This window comes from Narcine bancroftii, chromosome 6 (assembly GCF_036971445.1).
Source record: "Narcine bancroftii isolate sNarBan1 chromosome 6, sNarBan1.hap1, whole genome shotgun sequence".
NCBI lineage: Eukaryota > Metazoa > Chordata > Chondrichthyes > Torpediniformes > Narcinidae > Narcine > Narcine bancroftii.
The window spans coordinates 17,951,615-17,971,898 of NC_091474.1; the positions used below are offsets into that span (position 1 = coordinate 17,951,615).

The 20,284-nt window shown below is 38.8% G+C and overlaps 1 protein-coding gene across 2 annotated transcripts in view; it reads right to left on the bottom strand.

Moving 5' to 3' along the window:
• LOC138735768 (calcium-responsive transactivator-like) overlaps positions 1-20,284 on the bottom strand; it is a 73,501-nt gene that overhangs the window by 51,934 nt on the left and 1,283 nt on the right. For both annotated transcript variants that reach the window (XM_069884147.1, XM_069884146.1), the window contains exons 2-3: positions 18,009-18,085; positions 1,125-1,209 (exon numbers count right to left, since the gene is read on the bottom strand). In XM_069884147.1, coding sequence (XP_069740248.1) covers positions 1,125-1,209; positions 18,009-18,085 — 162 coding nt within the window. The remainder of the gene's footprint in view (positions 1-1,124; positions 1,210-18,008; positions 18,086-20,284) is intronic.

The following is a 20,284-nucleotide window of genomic DNA, read 5'->3' on the forward strand; positions in this document are numbered from 1 at the left end:
ATCCAGATGCCATTCATTAAATGCTTTTTTATAAATCAAGATTTTTCTTCCTTAAATGATTGCATATGATTTGGCAAAAAAGGATCTTCAACATTATAAAACATAAATCTGCTTTTGTCTCCAGTATGTTACCGAAGACACTCAAAATCTTCTACAGATGTACCATGGAGAGCATTCTGGCTGGTTGCATCACTGTCTGGGATGGAAATGCCAGAAAAAAATTCCAAAGAGTTGTTAACTCAGACTGAGACATCGCGGGCACCCGACTTCACTACATCGAGGGCATCTACAAGAGGCAGAATCTTAAGAAAACAGCCTCTATCCTCAAGCACCCCCATCACCCAGGCCATGCCCTCTTCTCACTGCTACCATCAGGAAGGAGGTACTGACCCTGAAGACGAGTACCCAGCAGCACAAGGACAGCTTCTTCCCCTCTGCCATCAGATTCCTGAATGAATAATGAACCACGGACACTGCCTCACTTTGACTTTTTCTTGCACTATTTTTATTTATTTTGTAAGATGGTTTATAAAAATATAATCTGTGATGCTGCCACAAAACAACAAATTTCATGACATGTTTTGAGAATAAATTCTGATTCTCCAGAAAACAATAACCTATTCCAACAATGAAGCTTGTGAAGAGTCTATTCAAACTAATGAAAAGATCATTTATGATTACATCTAAAGATCACGAATACTACCTAACAATGTAGGTAACAGAAATTATTACTTTATTAAAGTTCATTTTCATTTAATACTTTCAATGCTTGATAATGTACAAACTTCTGAAAATGTAAAGGATCCACAACATAAGAAAATTTCAGAAAAAAAAATCATCTGATCAACAGTTGGGTTAGGATAACCATTGAAACCAATGTTGCTATTTTCCAAGGCACAGTAAGTTATAAATGTAGCAAAGGATTATGAATGAAATTGCATGTACAGTACACAACTCTATGGCAATTCTATGCTACCCAGGCTGTTCTATTTTACACTGTTACCTGTTACATAGGAAGCAATTGAAGAAAGAGGAATTAATCTAAAAAAAATCAAAAAAATACAATCACTTTTTTCTTGGTTTTGCTACAACCCTGCTTGTGGAACCAATGGTATATTACTTACAGCAGGTAGCAATGACTGCATGTTTTGATTAGAATCTGCTATTGTTGCCAAGTACACCAAATTTCTGTGCAGCATCTGTTGATATCTAAGATAAAACAACAAATATAATTTCAAAAATTAAGAAGAAATACATTCAATACAAATTTCTGCAATGTGTGAAGATTAATGATAAACTCACATGTGATTTTCATTACTCAACACCTTGACAAATCTAATCAATAAAATCCATTATAATAAATGAAAATCAAAAATCTGCAGACTGAAATTTTGAACTAAAAACAGAAAATGCTGGAAAGACTCAGCAAGTCAGGTAGCATTTGTGGAAAGACAAACGGCCAGAAAACCATCATTTAAAAAAAAAGTATCACACAGAGGTTCTCAACCTTTTTCTTTCCACTCACATACCACTTCAAGTAATCCTATGCCAGCGGTGCTCTGTAATTAATAAGGGATTGCTTAAGGTGGTAAGTGAGTGGGAAGGGAAGGTTGAGAATCAGAGTTCTAGACCCATTTGTTACTGAAATATTTTGCTTGAGAAAAATTGTCATTGGCCCATTTCCTTTGGAGTTATGAAACCGTGCACATAACGAGTCAATTAGGTACGATTAAAACAGTGGTTTTCAACTTTTTCTTTCACCCACATACCTCCTTAAACAATCCCTTACTAATCCCAGAGTACCTATGGTACAGGGAATACTTAAAGTGGTACGTGAGTGGAAAGAAAAGGTTGAGAATCTCTGCTCCAAGATCTTTTTTTTTTTAAAAAAGGCCTCCAAAGACAGGACCAATCCATTAATACGGTAAAACCCTTGGTATCCAGCAACTATGGGAATTGGTAGACGCAGGTTAAATGTATTTTCCAGTTGCTTGAGACATACTCCTACAAGGCCTAACTAATACACCTACATTAAGAATAAACCGTTCAAAAAATACAATAAATATTATACTGTACTTACAATGAACAAACTTCACTTGCATGAATACATAAACCTTAAAGCATTTTACTTTATTTTCAGTCACATTCTTTGAAAACATTAAACTGACACTATATCTGCCGGTTCCTTCCCCTCATGGAGCTGCCCAAAAGATGAACAATAACATTATAGATAATTAACCACCCCCGCACCCCTTCCCCCCACCCCAAGTTTACAGATACAGCCTCTGACCAGGGCAACTCTTACTAAGCAGGGTTAAGGAGACACTAAAAGTTACCCCAATGGTGAGTGACGCCAACTAGTCCTTCACCCTGTGTGACGTCATTGAATAAAGTTGTGTGAAGCAGCAAACAGCTGTTATGAGCAAAGCATGACCAAGGCAATCTGCTGGCTGAATATTTTCTCTCACCTTCACCAAAGGTTTATGCGTTAATTCCGAGAGACATTTACAATTTTAAACTTTTGTATTTTTACCTATTATCTTATTTTTAGATATTTTTAAATTTATTTTGCTCTTTTTTTTTGCCAGTTGCTTGAATTCTGGATAACTGTACTTTAGATATGTGTTCATGCTGTGGCAAACTGTATGCAATTTTGTACACACTTCTCAATACCCGAGAGCCCATCAGGAAATTTGTCTCCTCACATTGGTAGAGCGTTAATTCTCATTAGCAATTTTGTTTTGGTGTGAAACTCCTCCTATGACATGAATAGATGTGCCACATACAAAATTCTTCTCACAAATGACAATTCTCATTTACTTACAAGGTTTCACAAAACATACTTTGCCTAAGCTATGCTATTGAAAGGAGCAACATTTAGACTGCATTATTTTTTAGTCATCAAGATCTGTGACCTTCTACAGAATCAACTGACTTGACTAGTTGGTCTTAGACATCAGCAATATTCTCAGTTTCCTGGGCTCAGGGCCATTTTCCAGGCTACCGTTGGCGAGCTCTGCCACATAGAACTCTACAGCAGAGTATAGTCCTTTAGGCCACAGTGTTGTGCCAATCTAATAATCTACTCTAACAAGTACCTAAAAGCTCCATACTGCATAACCCTCCATTTTTCTCAGTTCCATGTACTCTGTATTCTCAGGCTATCTTCTAATAGCCTCTTAAAAGATCCTACCGTACCTGCATCCGGCACCATTACCAACAGCACAGTCCATGCACCCATCACGTTCTCTATGAAAATCTTGGCTCTTACATCCCTTTTGTATTTAACTCCCAAGTATATGAAAATTATGCCTCCTGGATAAAAGCCTCTGGCCACCCACAAGATTAATGCCTCATCATCTTGTACATCTCCATCAGGTCTCCCCTCATCCTCTGTTGCTCCATGACCAAGTTCACTCAAACTACCCTCATTGGGCGTGCTCTCCAATCCAGGCAACACCACGTAAATCTCCTCTGCACCCTCTCTGTGGCATCCACATTCTTCCTGTACTGAGGTGACAAGAACTAAATACAATATTCCAAGTGGGGTCTACCAAAGGACTTGTATGGCTGCAACATTTCAAAATTCAAGATCCCTTTATTGCTCTGAAATAAAACAATATACAAATTTGCTTTAGTCTGCAACAAGGCAGCAGATTCACCATCAGCAGAAATTGCTTACAAGCCCCTCTTACAGTCAGAGAAAGAGAAGCAAAAGACAGACCCCATAGAGTCACAAAGTGTCTGTGGATTTGCCTCCAGAGCAACCACAGCTTCTACAGCCACATAGACTCTAGTCCAAACCATCAGTAACCTGAGCTCTAAATATGAACCTCTGACACGATTAGGAAGCCTTCAGTGCCCTCAGCACCCTCTCACATCCTGGTTCCAATATCTGGTACCCCTTCAGCCAGTCTCAAGCAGTCCACAGCTTGGTATGTATTTTTAATTGCAGCCACCAGCAGCCTGTATGGGTTCCTAGCCTCGTGTCATTAATAGGCTGCCACCTGTGTGTTCTTCAGCCGTCGAGCCCTTCACTAGTCCACCATCATGCCCGTGGGTTGCCTCCTCCATTTCTCCTTCTCAAATCGGTGGGGGGCCCCTCCATTTTCTTTTTTTAATTTTTTTTATTTTTCACACTATGAACCATACTGACCAAAATACGCACAAACATTTCCCTCTTGAATATACACAGCGTCATTTTCTCCCCTTTTTCCCCCCTCCTTCACCCCCCTCCCCACTCACTCAAGGTTCAACCTATATGATACATTAAACCCATTAAACAATGTCGTCACACAATGAAAATAAACAAGAAATTTGTGTCTTCTACTTTTACACACTGGGTCAGTTCATTTCGTCTTCTTCTCCTTCTGTCATTTTAGGTGGTGGAGGTCCGCGGTAGGACTCCTCTGTTGTGTTCCATGTTAAGTTCCCAAATTTGTTCGAATACTGTGATGTTATTTCTTAAATTATATGTTATTTTTTTCCAATGGAATACATTTATTCATTTCTATGTACCATTGCTGCATTCTCAGGCTATCTTCTGATTTCCAGGTTGACATAATACATTTTTTTACTACACCTAAGGCTATCATAATAAATCTTTTTTGTGCTCCATCCAAATCGACTCCAAGTTCTTTACTTCTTATATTACTTAGAAGAAAGATTATATTAAAATGAATATCTTCCCAAGGATACAATACCTATTTCAATCATTACCAATTCACCTAACAGAGAAATTCTTTGGAGCTAAAGAAAATAATTAGGAAATTCTTATGGAAAGGGGGGAAACTGAGGATAGCGCTAGATAAATTAACAGAATGGTACAAACAAAGGGGATTACAGTTACCAAACTTTAAGAATTATTATAGAGCAGCACAATTAAGATAACTATCAGATTTTTATCAAACAAGGGAAAAACCAGATTGGACCATATTAGAGCTAGATAAAATAGGGGAGAAGGTACCTGAACATATACTATATAAGTGGGATGAAAAGCTGGTGCAACATAGGAATTCACCAGTACTGCACCATCTGCTGAACATTTGGAAGAAGATTCACGTAGAAAGGAATAAAACAAATTATCAACTACCAAAATTAATATTGATGCAAAATCAACTAATCCCTTTCACAATAGATAACCTTTCCTTTAGAGAATGGGAGAGAAAAGGGATCAAAAGAATAGAAAATTGTTTTTCGGGAAATAAATTATTATCTTCTGAACAAATGAAGGACAAATATGGTATAACTCACGGTACAATGTTTGCATACCACCAACTGAAAACCTACTTGAAGGACAAATTGGGAAGCAGACTGAGGTTATCAGATGGAAGCAATTTTGAATATGTATTACAGACACAATGATAATTAAAAGATTTATAACAAACTTGTACATCAAACTGCAAGAGAAAGAGAACGAGGAAACAAGCTGTAAACCTAAACAAAAATGGGAACAAGATCTAAACATAAAGATAAAGAATGAAACATGGGAAAAGCTATGCTCCAGAACTATGAGAAATACAATAAACACGAGGTTACAGCTGATACAATATAATTGGTTACACAGGCTAAACACCACGCCCCAATAGTTAAATAAATGGGACCCAACAGTATCAGACAGATGTTTTCGCTGGAAGAAGGAAACAGGAACAACAGCACATGCAATTTGGGCATGTGAAAAAGTGGAAAAGTTTTGGGAAGATCTAAACCAGGTATTAAATAAAATCACAAAAAGCAACATACCAAAAAATCCAGAGGGCCCCTCCATTTTCAAGTGCACTGCACTGCACCAGTCCTTTGCTTCCCCAGAGTCTGCAACTCCTCAAGGCTGCTGCCAAACACAGGAGCTGGAATCTTTGGCCCAGACCTCGCATGTTTTTAAAATAAAGCACTATCGGCCCATTTAGCAGGCTATTTAAATCCTGTACCAAGCCATCGGTAGTTGGACTTGGCAATAGAATCCTCCAGAGGAGTGCTGTTTCCTCTCCTCATTCTCCATGGGTCCGTACCAGTGCCACAGATGGAGCAGCTCCGGTAGTGGTGCTATATTTCCTCCCTTGATCCCATGGTTAATGAAGACCAACAAATCATATGTGCAGCATCTTTGAGTGCCCTACGGACACCAACCCCAAGACCTCTCAGTTCATCCAGACTGATCAGTGTCCTTCCATTAACATTGCATTCTGCTTTCAAATTTGGTCTCCCAAAATGAACAATTTCACATTTTTCTGGGTTAAACTCCAACTGCCACCTATCAGCCCAGCTCTGCATTCTATTAATGTCCCTCTGTAGCCTCTGGCTTACCTTCACAACACCACCAACTTTCATGTCATCCACAAACTTATCAACCACCCTTCCTCTTTCTCAACCAGGCTCAACCTTCCCCCGTTGAAGCCATGCTGACTATCCTTGATCAGATTATGCCTCTCAGGATCTCCTCCAACAGTTTGCCCACCACTAAAAAGTAAGACACAGTGGTCTATAATTTCCTGGGTTATCTCTACTCCCTTCCTTGAACAGGGAAACAACATTTGCAACCTTCCAATCCTCCAGTACTTCTGTCCCTAGCGACAAAGCAAAGATCATCCAGTAGCTTAGCAATTTCCTCCCATAGTTGCCTTAGATAAATCTCATCTGGCCTTGATGACTTATCTAACTTCATGCTTTTCAAAAGCTCCAACACATCTTCTTTCTTAATCAAGTCATAGTTATAAAAATCTGATTGCACAAGTACAACCCTACGAAACAGTGTTCTCCGGTGCAAATAACGCAGACACACAACCAGACATAACACACATACAGAAAAACAATATATATGCAGGACAAACATTCATATATCCAAATAAATAAATATTGTTTCATAAATACGAGAGTCTCGAATGGTTAGTGCGAGCAGTTCCATTGGACTTTCAGCGTTCTCACTGCCAATGGGAAGAAGCTTTTTCTCAGCTTGGTGGTGCTTGGATCCTCAATGATTTTGCTTGCCCTTTTCAGAAAACAATCCTGGTAGATCACGTCAATGGGAGGGGGGGGGGGGGGGGGAGTGGGTTGGAGACTCCCTGCCATTCTTATGGTCCTGTGGAATTCCTTCCGATCCATGTCAATATGTTCAAGCGTTTCAGTCTATTTTAAGTCCTCATCAATTGTCAAGGTCCTTTTTTTGGTGATTACTGAAGCAAAGTGTTCATTAAGGTCCTCCTCCAACTCCATGCGCATGTTCCTATCCTCTTATCCACTTGTTCTTCTCACATGTAGAATCCTTGGGGTTTTTCTCAATCTTGTTTACTAAGGCCTTCTTTGGGCCTTTCTAGCTCTCCCAATGTTTTTTATACTTTATTTTAATTTTGTGGTCAAACATTTATCAAGAAATAACCATTACCTAAATACATAAATTGAAATAAACAAATCAATGGTACACATTGTCCTCATCTCCAAACAGACCCATCCACCCCCAATCAAAACCCCAAAACTGAAAAGAAATGAGAAAATAGTTAAGAGAGAAAGAAACAGATAAGTAGGAAAAGAGGAGGAACTGTCAGGATCTGGGATCCACTTCGGAGGATCTAATTCCTTTTCTTGCCTAGATTTCAAAAAGGGGAAAGAACAAGGACCTCAAACTCAGGAACAGAATAAGTATCCCTCAATATTCAATTCTGCAAGTATAGCTGCCATACCGGCAAAAACATTTTATAATTCTTCCTTAAATTACAAGTAATTTTCTCCAGGGGAAACACAACTGCATTTTCACATACCATTGGACTACATCCAGAAGGGAATCAAACTTCCAAGTAACCGCAACACATTTCCTGGGCACTGCTAATGCAATTTTAAGAAATTCTAATCAGTAGTTGGACAGCCTCATTTCGGTTCTTATGCATACAATATTTCCAAGGAGAAACAATTCTGGACCTTGTTGCAATTGTTTCCCAATAATCTGGTCTAATAAAATTCTTAAATTTTTCCAAAAGGTTTCACTTTAGAACATGACTAGGTAGAATGTCAAAAGGTTCCTGTTTCTTCACTGCATCCAAAACATATATCCGATATATTAAAATTGAATTTATGAAATTTCTGTGGGGTAAGATATAGCTGATGCAAGAAGTTATATTACACCAATCTATATCTTACATTTATTGCATTGGTCATGCTGTCCTGACATAATTCGGACCAGTCTTTAATCACCAATACTAATATTCAAGACCGATTCCCATCTTTGTTTTGATTTATATAACTTGGGAGTTCCTAATTGAAGTAAAGAGTACATTGCAGATGTAAACTTCACTGCACTCTGGTAATATTATCGCTGGTCCAAATTAATATCTGAAAATAGCTCAAATGAAAGTAGCAGAAGATTGTGTTATGAAGAATATAACTTTAAAAAAAAATTACTCAAATTACATAAGTTGTCCTTGCACATAACCATCTTCTATATACCTGATGCCTTTCCAGGACCACATATGTAGAAACTTATTGTTAAAGGAATTAATCTATTTTGAGTCAAGAGAATTTTTGAAAATATTTTCCATTTTGTTCCAATTAAATTATTTCATTTATACCAAATATTCAAAATATGGTTGGTTAGAGATGCTTCTTTTCCATCAGAAATAGATGTAGTGTCCCATTTGTATACAAGATCTTCTGCAACTCTTTGACTTTGTGCAATTCAATTTCCACCCATATGGTATTTCCAAGTTAATTTTTCCATGGAGACTCTGGCTAACTTACTTTTCCAAAGAAACTTCCTAACTAATTTATTCAAATTTTGAAAAAAAACTTCTGTGGTAATGGTATTGGAAGAGACACTGTACATGCTGGAATATTATTAATTCATTTTAACACAATTAACTCTTCCAATCAATGTTATCAGAAGACTTATCCATTTATTTAAATCTTCAACCTTCTCAAGCAGGTTCATTTTATATACATTTTTCAAATTGTTATCTGTTTTAATCCCCAAGTACTTAATCCCATTTTTTGGCCATCTAAATTGCGTATTTCCTTGACAGTTTGTATAATCCCCATCAATTAATGGCATAATCTCACTTTTGTTCCTATTTATTTTATACCCAGAGACCCTCCTGTAATCTTTCAGTGGCAAATGCAGCTTTTGCAAAGAATATTATGGTTCTGTCAGATATATTAATACATCATCTATAAACAGACTAATCTTGTGTCCATCTTAGTCTTCCCTGAACCCCTTGGAGTCTGGACCACATTGAATAATTTCCGCCAAAGGTTCCATAGCCAATATGAACAGAGCCAGAGATAATAGACATCTGGACAGTGGGAATGCTGGAGATACTTGCACAATTGTCACAACTCTGGCCATGGGTTAATTGTATAGGGCTCGAATCCAATTTATAAAGTTTTGACCTAATCCAAATCTTTCCAGCATTTTAAATACAAAATCCAACTCCAGTCTTTCAAAAGCTTTTTCTGTATCTAAGGCAACTGCCACACTTAAGTCATCTCTCCCAAGTTCTTTCTTAAGCTCTTTCCTGACAATCTTGTAATTCGCTTGAGCATTATCAGTTCCGATCTTTTTTCGAGAGGCAGCATACCATTAGAGAATCTCTATCCCTTCCACAGAGTCTCCTGTCTATTCTCGTAATCAATGAATCCCCTGTCATCTTTGCTCTTCCTTCTTCCCTTCTGAGCCACAGAACCATATAACCATTTACGGAGCGGAAACAGGCCATGTTGGCCTTTCGAGTCCGCATCGGTTCACTGATTTTGTGTGACCAGATTCTGTTGCAGAGACTTGGCTGCTGCAGCTTTTCCCTGGTAGGTCATCCCTCAACAGAATCCAAGATAACATTGTTATCAAAGGGAAGGGCCCTCCACTGACTGCCTGGTAGCCTGTAGTTTGGTGACAGTCACCAAACTACCCACTTCCTTCCTCCTCAGTGTGACAGCCTCCCTATAACTCTTGTTTATCACTCCTCCTGCCTTCCAAATGATCCAGCTCCCTAACTCAGTCTGTGCAGAGCTGCAGCTGAATACACTCCTCGCAGGTGTAATCATCAGTAATACCTATATGTTCCACATCCTGCGAGAGTATACTACTACTACCCTGAATGCCATCCCCACAGCTCAGGTTGCACAATAAGGTTGTAAATATTTTACCCAAACTCACTTGCACTTGCCTTTTTTCCTAGAGGACTGCTGTCCCTCGTTACTCTCCAACCAGATGGCATTCATAGCGACTTCCCCGTTTTCTATTAAACCCCTCCCCAGAGCCTCGTTCTTTCTGATTCCCTCTGTTTTTTTTCTCTCCATCTCTTTCCTTTCTATTCAGAGAGCTACCTCCTCCTTCGATCACTTATCAGTTTTTTGTTCTCTCTATTTTCCCATACTATGACATCTTACCTGTTAGCCTGTCTCCCTCCCCATCCCTTTCTCCTCTCCTCTACCCTCCTCACCTTTTTTACTCAGTTGCCTACCTGCATTTTGCTAATACCTTGATGAAGAGCTCAAGCCCAAATCACTGGTTACCTTTCACTTCCTATAGATGGTGTGTAACCTGCTGAGTTTCTCCAGTATGTTGCATGGTAAATGATCTATAGTGTAACATGTTTTTTTTCATTCAGCGGACTGTGACATAAATCAATTTTAGAAAATAAATTAATCAAGCATGTATGAATTGCAGGATGACATCAAGAAAATTATTTGTCTTCCAAATGATCAAAACAAGTCAAAGCTATAAAGCTTCCTTCAAAAAAAAAATTGGACTGCAGTTAGATATGATTCATTCACAAATTTCAGATGCAAGAATACAAAATCATCCTCATTTTCTCAACCTTCTCCACATTCAGAGAAATAAAATTATTAATATAAAGAAAGAGGAACAAAAGTAGCATGATCCTGGATTTCAGACAAATAGAGGGGTAATTAATATATAGATAGGCAATTCTGCATGACAATTGCTGATTATGTACTTCTCCACCTACTGGGCAGATTCAACAGAGATGCTGGCAATGGCAAGAAAGAGGAGCTTTTTTTTGATTGGAAAAAGTACCATAGTAGTAAGGACACAAAAATGCATTCTGGAATTGGTAGCATTGACAAAATCCACTGCTTTACTCACTCAAGTTATCCTTGTTGCAGATCTCAAACTCCCTACCTCATTCAGGACTGCATGGAGACACCAGGACCTCCATCCTAACTTGGAAATATATCACTGGTCCATTATCAATGGGTTTAATCCCTGGATCTCCTGCCCAAAAAGCATTGTGGTTGTATCTTCACCAAAAAGATTGCAGTACAATAGTTCAAAAAAAGAGCAGCTCACCCACACCTTTTCAAGAGCAATTAAGGATGGGGAATATACACTGGCCTTGTTGCAATGCCCAAATCTTGAAAAAAAATTTTTAAGCATCCGGTGCTTCCACTGCAGTCTACTCTACGTCGGAGAGACTAGACACAGACTGGGAGATGATTTTGTTGATCATCTTGGTTCTGTCTGCCACAACAGCGGGATCTCCCAGTGGCCATCCATTTCAATTCCCTGCCTATATGTCTGTCCATGGTCTCATGCACTGCCAAACTGAGACCACCTGCAAATTGGAGAAACATCCCATCTGGGAACACTCCAACTGGATGGCAATATCAGTGCCTTCTTTGGTTTCTGTTGGACAACCCCCTCCCCCATTCTATCCCTATGTCACTGTTCCTCTAGCTCTGTCTCTCTTTCTCTCTCTCTTCCATCTGTTTCCTTTCCCTGAGCTCTGCTTTCATCCACCCCCTCAATTCTCACCAGTCTTCATTTCAATATCCAATTAACATCTTTTATCTGTTCATTTGTAAACTTTCCCCTACCCTTTCTTCCCTTCTCCCCAGCCTTTTAATTCAGGTGCCTGTCTGTTTTTAAAAAAATTCATATCTTGATGAAGGGCTCAGGTCCAAAACATCAGTTATATATCTACCTCCTATGGATGCTGTAAGGTCTGCAGAGTTCCTCCAGCATTTCTGTGTTTTTTTTTTAATTAACATCGGTCTTGTCAGGAAGTCAATCTTTGAAGCCCCTATTACTGAGTGGAATGGAATGTATAAATTCAGAAGAATTAAAAAGATGGAATCGAGAATCAAATGGAAGATAAAGTTTCAAGAACATTGTCATAAGTCAGATTTTAAATATAAAGTGTTGAGTCAATTGCTAAACAAGTTTTGATTGAAAATGACAAATGGTCAAGAATTCAATCTGAAATTTAAAATTAAGGGGAAGTTGTTGTGAACTTCCAAAAATCCAAATCTAATCAATTCTGCAAATCATTTCTAATTAACTTTGGATCCATAGGAGCATTTCCTCATATATCTCTCCCTTTACTGACATTATATAACTTATCTTGCATAATGTATATATGGTATTAACATTTTACTAAGTTCAAAAGTCTTATGAACTTTCAAAGTGGCAGTGGACTACAGTAAGTCTTGAATTTCATTCTGCCATAAATATTGTTTAAAAGTAAATAATAGCATCATGCTTTTCCATGAGTTAATACGTTAATTATTACACATTGATCCAATCTCCAATCAATCCAATGTCAACTGAAAGCCGATGACAAAATTATTTCTAGATATTCCTACAAATGTTATCAATAACTCGGAAGGAAAATATCATCATCTACAGGAAATCAGTGCTGCAGCACAAGATAGATTTGATGCCTGAATTATAGCCAACATTTCAATGCAAAATACTTTAACTCATAAGCTAGCGAGCATGCATGAATTTACAATTATTTTGCCTCTAAAGTATCTGCACCCATTCTAGTTAAAGTCATGTCTGAAATGGAAGATGGAGCCTCTGAAAATGTAAAATCCTTTAAAATGACAGATGGCATCAGCTATGTCGAGGGAAAGTATACTCCTTTCCTAGAACTATGGAACACAATTGATAAATGCAATGAAGGAAAGACAAATGCTCCCAAGTTAGTGTTCTTCCTGTCCCCAACAAGACGAAGCTAGAATATTGTGAATACATAAAGTTTCAAACTGACTCCAGATCTACTGTGAAACAAGTTAACGCCAATATTTGGATTTATCAACCAAGTACAACTACCACAACTGAACTCGGAAGTTTCTGTTTGCTACCTGCTATTTCCCCATCAAATAATGCTCCCACAACAATGAGTAAAATTACATCAGAAATTCTAAACTTTAAATTGTAACTATTAACCCCATACTTTCCTTTCTCATTAAACTTTTATGATCTGGCAACAGCATTAAAGAAAATGCTTAATTCACAAGCAGTTATTCTTCATCTAAAGATTCTACTCCCTAATAAAAGGTTCCCATTTTCTAAGGTATCGATAAGGAGCTAATTAGTTTGAATGGCTTCCTTCAGTGCTATAATCATTCTGCTTCAATAAATCTTTGAGTTTAAGATCAGTGAGGTGGCAATAATAATTGGTCAATATCGATTAAAAAAAAAACCCCTGAGGTCCTGCAATGGCAAAAAAAACCAAGCACAGTACTGCAATTAAAAATTGCAACAACATGCAACTACATGAATAAAATGATCTTATGATTAAGACACAGAATAGGAAAAGTTGGGATGCAAAATTACAACTTTCCAAAACACTGGTTAGATTACATGAGCATAAAGCCCTGCAAAAGGAAGTGGACATAGCTCAGGACATCACAGGTAAAACCCTCCCCAACATGGAGAACATCTATGGGGAAAATCGAGAAGATTTACAGGGAACGTCACCGTCAGAGAACAGCAGTATTCATCAAGGATCCACACCACCCAGCACATGCCCTGTTCTCGTTGCTACCATCAGGAAAGAGGGATAGGTGCCACAAAACTAGCACCACCAGGTTCAGGAACAGTTGCTACTCCTTCACCATTAGACTCCTCAACAATAAACTCAATCAGGGACTTATTTAACGACTCTCACTTTTGTACTTTATTGCTTTTTTTCCCCTTTCTATATCAGTTTGTTTACGTCTTTATTTGTTTACATGTGTACACTGAGTACAGTTTTTTTTGCATTACCAATAAGTGGTAATTCTGCCTTGCCTGTAGGAAAAAGAATCTCAGAGTTGTATATGATGTCATGTATGTACTCTGACAATAAATCTGAATCTTGGAGTATCGCATGCAGCTCTGGTTGCCAGGCTAGCCCAAAAATGTGACTGCGCTGGAGAGAGTGCAGTAAAGGAAGATGATCATGGAATGTAAAGTGGCATTGATAGTTAGAATCTTTCCCCCATGTTTGGAATATTTTAAAAAAACTCGAAGGAAAAGTTTTAAGGTAAGAAAAGGGGAGGTTTTTTTAAAGGGAATTTGACAGGAAAGGCTGTTTTTTAAAAAGAGATTACCATCTGAAACCTGTTAACAGAGAAGGTGGTGGAGTTAGACACAATCACTTTGTTTAAAGGATATTTAAACAAGCACTTAAATAGGCAAGACAACTATTGATACAACCCAAAATGAGCAATAAGGATTAGTGTCAAATGATAAAAAGATCAGCTGAAGAGCCCATTACTGTACTTTATGACTCTAGGTCTCAATATATCAATGCCAAAGCCTCATACTTGCCAATCATTTTCCCCATTGATGCCAGTTCGCTCGCATTGTGCCAAATTAAGTACAATTCTGGAATACAAATTTTTTTAAATGGGAGTACTGCTGGAGCTGCTGCAACAGCAGTGCTGCTACTGGTGTGGACCCGGGAGAGCAGGGAGCAAAATCACTACGCTCTCAAACAGGGTTATACCACCCAGTCCGACTACCATCTGCTCAGTACAGGTTTGAAATGGCCCGTTAAAGGAGCTGATGTTTAACTCTGCCTGACTGGTAGTGACATGGAGACTCCAATTCAAAATGGGATTTGTGTAAATTTATCTCTAGAATGTGTTCCATAATCCAAAGTGAAGGCCTGAAGCCAGGTTTACATTAGTCAAGGGAAAGATAGGAGTCAGACTCAGGCATAACAATTGATGAATGATTTGTGTTTGAATAGCCTGATGGGAATTTTTATAATTTTTTGAGTCAGTTATACCTCACACTGATAAAATTACACAAGTCAAAGCCAGAAATTTCAGAAATGTGGTTTAAGTGCGGTGTGGAGGTGTGTACAAGGGTGAGATCCTTCTGGGAAAACCTGAGGGATACTCTGAAATAAATTACAAAGGTGGATTTTCCCACAGGATCTGGAGTTGTACCTTCTAGGCGACATTGAAGAAATACAGTCCAGACTGTCCAAACACCAAATTCAGTTTGTGAAGATCGCAAGGAAGTATATAGCGGTTACGTGGAAGTCCAACTCCCAGCTAAATACCGTATGATGGACTATGGAAATAGAGTGTTGCATTCCCTTGGAGAAAACCACCTACAATTTACTGAAGAGATATGACACATTTGTTGAAGTGTCGCAACCAGGTATCAGAGGTACAAAGATCCACAGATATAATTCGCATTCCCCTCCCTCCCCGAATAGGAGAAAAGAAACAATCCGTCCCAGCAGGAAAAGGATTAAGAGTATGAAATGGGGAATGCGGCGCAGACGACATGTGTTTTTGGCCCCTACCCGTTTTTTTTTAAATCCGACGTCCTCTTGCCTCGAGGAGGATCATTCTCTTTGTTGGTATTTGGGTGGTTTTTGTATTTGAACAATTTAGGGAGGGGAGGGTGTAGGGAGGGGGAAAGCAAGGACTCTGTAAATCATATTATGTGGAAAAAGAATGTAATATTTTGTTTTGGGGATTTGCATGAGTCTTTGAAAAATCAAAAATAAATATTCCAAAAAGAAGCGGACTTTTTTTTTAATTGAAAATCCTGCAACCCCGTGATCTGCGCCCAAGAAGGCAGCACCTATGATAAGCAGCACCCACGAGGAGTTACATAGTCCAGGAAATCAAAGGACTGGTGCAGAGCATCAGAAAACAGGGAGAACACCTCCCCCCCGCCCCCCCCCCCCACCCCCACTGTCTGAGAAGGAGAACCAGAGGAAAGGAACCACGGCATCGGACCAGTGAGGGGCTCTGTGGCTGAAGAACCCAAACAGGTGGTGGGCTATTGGTGACTCGACGAGGTACCCATGGAGGCTGTGGGCTGCTGGAGACTGCAGTTAAGGCACTAGTGTCACTAGGGAGGTAGTGGGGTGGTGCGGATCATAAGAAGTGTAGTTGGTTATAACAAAAACATTTTTCTTAAGCCCATTATGCATGTATCAATATACCTACAAAGCTAAAATTCTATGCTAATTTACTTTTTGAACCTTCCAATGCACTCCAGTCAGAGCCCACCACCCTGCACAGTGCTGCTGCCACCCCCTGCCCTACTCAATGCCACTACCACTCCCCTGCTCAGCACTGCTGCCAACCAAACCCAACCCCCCCCCCCACAACCACCTGCTCAGTGCCACCCCTGCCCTGGACATACAAGGAACGCACACCTGTTTCTTGTATGCTCGGTCTATGGGGGGGGGGGGGGGGGAGGGGTGGTGAGGTAAATGACACCAACTCTAGTGACACTACTGAGTCAAGGGACTCACACCAGGCTGCGGACTGCTAGACACTGATTCAAAACTGGCTGAAGAGGTACCAGGTATCAGAACTGGGATGCAAGAGGGTGCTGAAAGGTTTCTAATCACATCGGAGGTTGGGATCTGGAGCTTGGGTTGCGAAGTTATGACTGGACTCTGGGTGGCTTCAGAGGCTTTGGGAGCACTGGAGATGAATCCACAGATACTCAGTGTCACTGAAGGGACTCTCTTTTGCTTTTCTTTCTCTAACTGTAAGAGGCACTTCAGGCAATTTCTACATTTTTGTGCCATATGACACTTTATAATAGGAAAAAAAAATTATTCTCGAAAAGCAAATCCCATGCCCAAAAACACCAATGCAAAGAAAACAAACAATATATTAAACTAGCCATTGTGCATCAGAGCAAATACCCAAATTATCTTTTTAGCTGCACGACAGTTTTAATTTTAAATGGACACAGTGCTTCACTTCAGTGGAACATAAGCTGTAAACTGTTTTTTTTTAAATCCAGAATTTTTTTAATATTTCTTTCAACCTGAATGCTTTCATGAAAGAAAAATGGAGGACCTCAGTGCACTTTCCAAAAAAATATAGCTGTAGAAAACAATACGAATCCTATGCCAGTAATCAAATATCTGCATGAACGATTGCCGATAAAATTCTACTTTTATTCAATAGGCACAGAAGAACATACACATGGGAGAATTGTTGTGTCAATTATAGGATTTTGCAACATAGCAAACCACAAAGCAAAAGGCAAATAGTTTGTACAATTAGCAACACCATTCATTAAAAGAAGCAGATTTTCAGAAAACTATAATTTTCTTTTCTTTAGTTGTAAGCTTTTCAACAGTGATCTGAACATCTAATTTCCACAGTAGTCTTATGATCCATCAGGCTATGTAATGGGAGAGGAAAAAAAAACCAACAAAAATACATCATCACTTGACATCAAAGACGCATTGACTGAGCAGAGCTAGAAAAATGGACCCAATCCTCTGCAAATGGTAATAATCATGTTTAAAAGCCTTAACATTTAGAAGTTTCAAATCACAGTCAAATCATAAACACTGTTAAATCCAGGAGAAACCTTTTGATTTGAGTAATACCAGATCTTTCACTGTTGTTATAATCCTAATGTCATTAGTCCTAGCCAAATCACTCTCCAAAATAGACCAATATTGATAAAGATCTCCACATCAAGGCTGTACTAATTCACAGTTAACTTTAAAAAAACTGACACCAACATCTCAGGAGAGAGATATAAACTGATACCAACTAATAAATGTCAATTTTAAGAACATGTCTTAATTAACTATATTATAATATTACTAGACATTTTACTTCAATGTCAAAATATTTCCTAAACAATTTCACTCAGATCTGACAACCTCTCCAGCATAAATATTTCAGGCCTTTCATAACGACAGATCAATATTTTCTTGTCTTCTGGTACCTATGACATTAACGGAGACATTTTCACTCAGAACAAACTTAAAAATGACATCAAAACTTACTGAGAACACTCTGCAGTTTTGCCTTTACTCTGGTAATCCATGATACACTGTATCAAATGGTTGTTTTCATCCAACATCTAAAACCAGAAATCATTAGAACTTTTTTTAGTTACATTTGAAAAGACAAACCACAAATGCATTCACATTTAGATACACTAGTAAATTGGGGTGCAGTTCTGATGGACTGTTAAAAATACAATATTTGTGGAGAACAAAAACATTTACAGACCAGCCTCCTTTTTTAAAGCAATGTATGATTTTATTTTGTTACAAACAGTCCACCAAAGAGCCTTGTTTTCAATTATTTATCTTTCTGCCCAAAAGCAAAGATAAAAATCAGTTTCAAACTCTACACTCTTGGAACTACAGAACTTTGAAAATTGTCTTCTATTAACAAGCTAAAAAGCATTTTGAATCTTCAAAAAAATTGTTTTCTGATGGCAGCTAGGAGAATCTTCAGTTAATGGCTGGAAAGCTATCACTGATCTGACATACCCAAATACCTTTATAACATTCCATATCAAAGTCCACCCCAAAAAAAGTCAAGGTTTTCTTGAATGCATTCTTTGATCAACTGGTCCAATTATCGATTCTTCAAAACGGAAGAACAAGATTTCTCTTCTGGCAATCTACGAATTATGCACTACTCTTCATTCAGTCCTGGCAGCAGAATTCCATCAGACCAAGCCAATTCAGTTTTTATTGGCAGTTATTGTGCTGTGACAGATAACCAACCATCTGTGAAGCATAGTCAACACACCCTCAATGCACATGTGTATTTTAGTTAGAATCTACTGTTGGTGATTCCACAACCCATGAAAATTTGGAAAAGGTGCACTGCATTAGAAGGTATATTCCTGCTCATTATTACTTATATCCATGCTACATTTTCAAAGGGCTCGTTTCCATTTACAATTTCATTATTTGAATTTTCATTTGACTTTACAATAAATAATATGATCAACACCAAACTTAATTGCTCACGATAAAACTCTTCTCAGAGGATGTATTTTCAGTATTTTATGCTGGAGAATTAGACAGTTAAGACCTTGCAATAAAATAGCTGCACTTCAGATCAAATCACGAAGGGGGGGGGGGAGAGAAATCAAACAGTTATGTAAAAGTAATGGCTCATTCGGTTTTATATACATGTACAAAATAAAACATCATCCAACTTTACACTATGTTCTCGTATTTCTCAGTTCAACTGGAAATCTTTTCCTACTCTCCTCCAAATGGTTGTCTGGAAATCTAACTTTTCAGATTATTTTTAGAAAATGAAATGGATACATTTCAAAATCACTAACATTTTCGGACATTACACGCAATGACTTCTGAAACTCTCCGGATTCATTTGCAATTCCTCCCCCCCTCCAAAAAAGGCAGAAAATTACAGAAAGAGGGAGTGAAATCATGCAAAATATTAACGATAGAGGTTACCTGCAAAATCATGGATACAAAAATCCAACGAGAAGCCTTTTTTTAAAATTTGCCATTTGATTTCTTTGTGCTCTGATCATGGGGTGGGGGGGGGGGGGGGAAGATCCGTTCAATCCTGCTACAGATGGCACAGAAGCAAAGTATTGATCGGGTTGACCAATGACACAATTTGAGTGGAGATCTGTTTGCCACGCATTAAGCATGAGCAAGGTTGCTCTCATCGGCAGTGACAGAGACAGATGCCAAGTGTTGGGTGTTGAGCAACAAGGCTCCCTGTCCATCGGATGGCAGCACGATGGTTTGAACGAGATGCTGATTGCTGTCTGCACTGACACCTTTTCTTCTTCGCCATTATTAATCCGCCAAACGACCCGTCGCCCACCCCGGAACCTTCCCCACCTTGCACTCCCCTCCCCTATCCCAGGTCTCCTCCCACATCAAAAAAATTAAACCCCGCAGAACTTAATACCAGGCACCATCGGGATAAAGTTTGGCTTTTATTTTTGCACGTGTGTGTGCAAATGTTTCATTGCCCACAACATCGCCACAGCCAAGGAGGAAAGAACCCGGTGATGCAATCCCACCCCCCCCCCCCCCAAACGCAGGAAGCCATCCCCAAATTGCAAGTTTCCTAAATTGCAACATTCTCTCGCTATTTCAATGATAAAACAAATACATCGATTTGCAACACGCCCCCCCCCCCCCCATCCCTCTCTGAAGTACACTTTGATGATACAATAAGACTTGGCCTTATTTGTAAAAAAAAATGAATATCACTCAGGGATTTTATATTCGGAATTTCATTTGTTTTCGGGGGAGGTGCGAGAGAACATGCA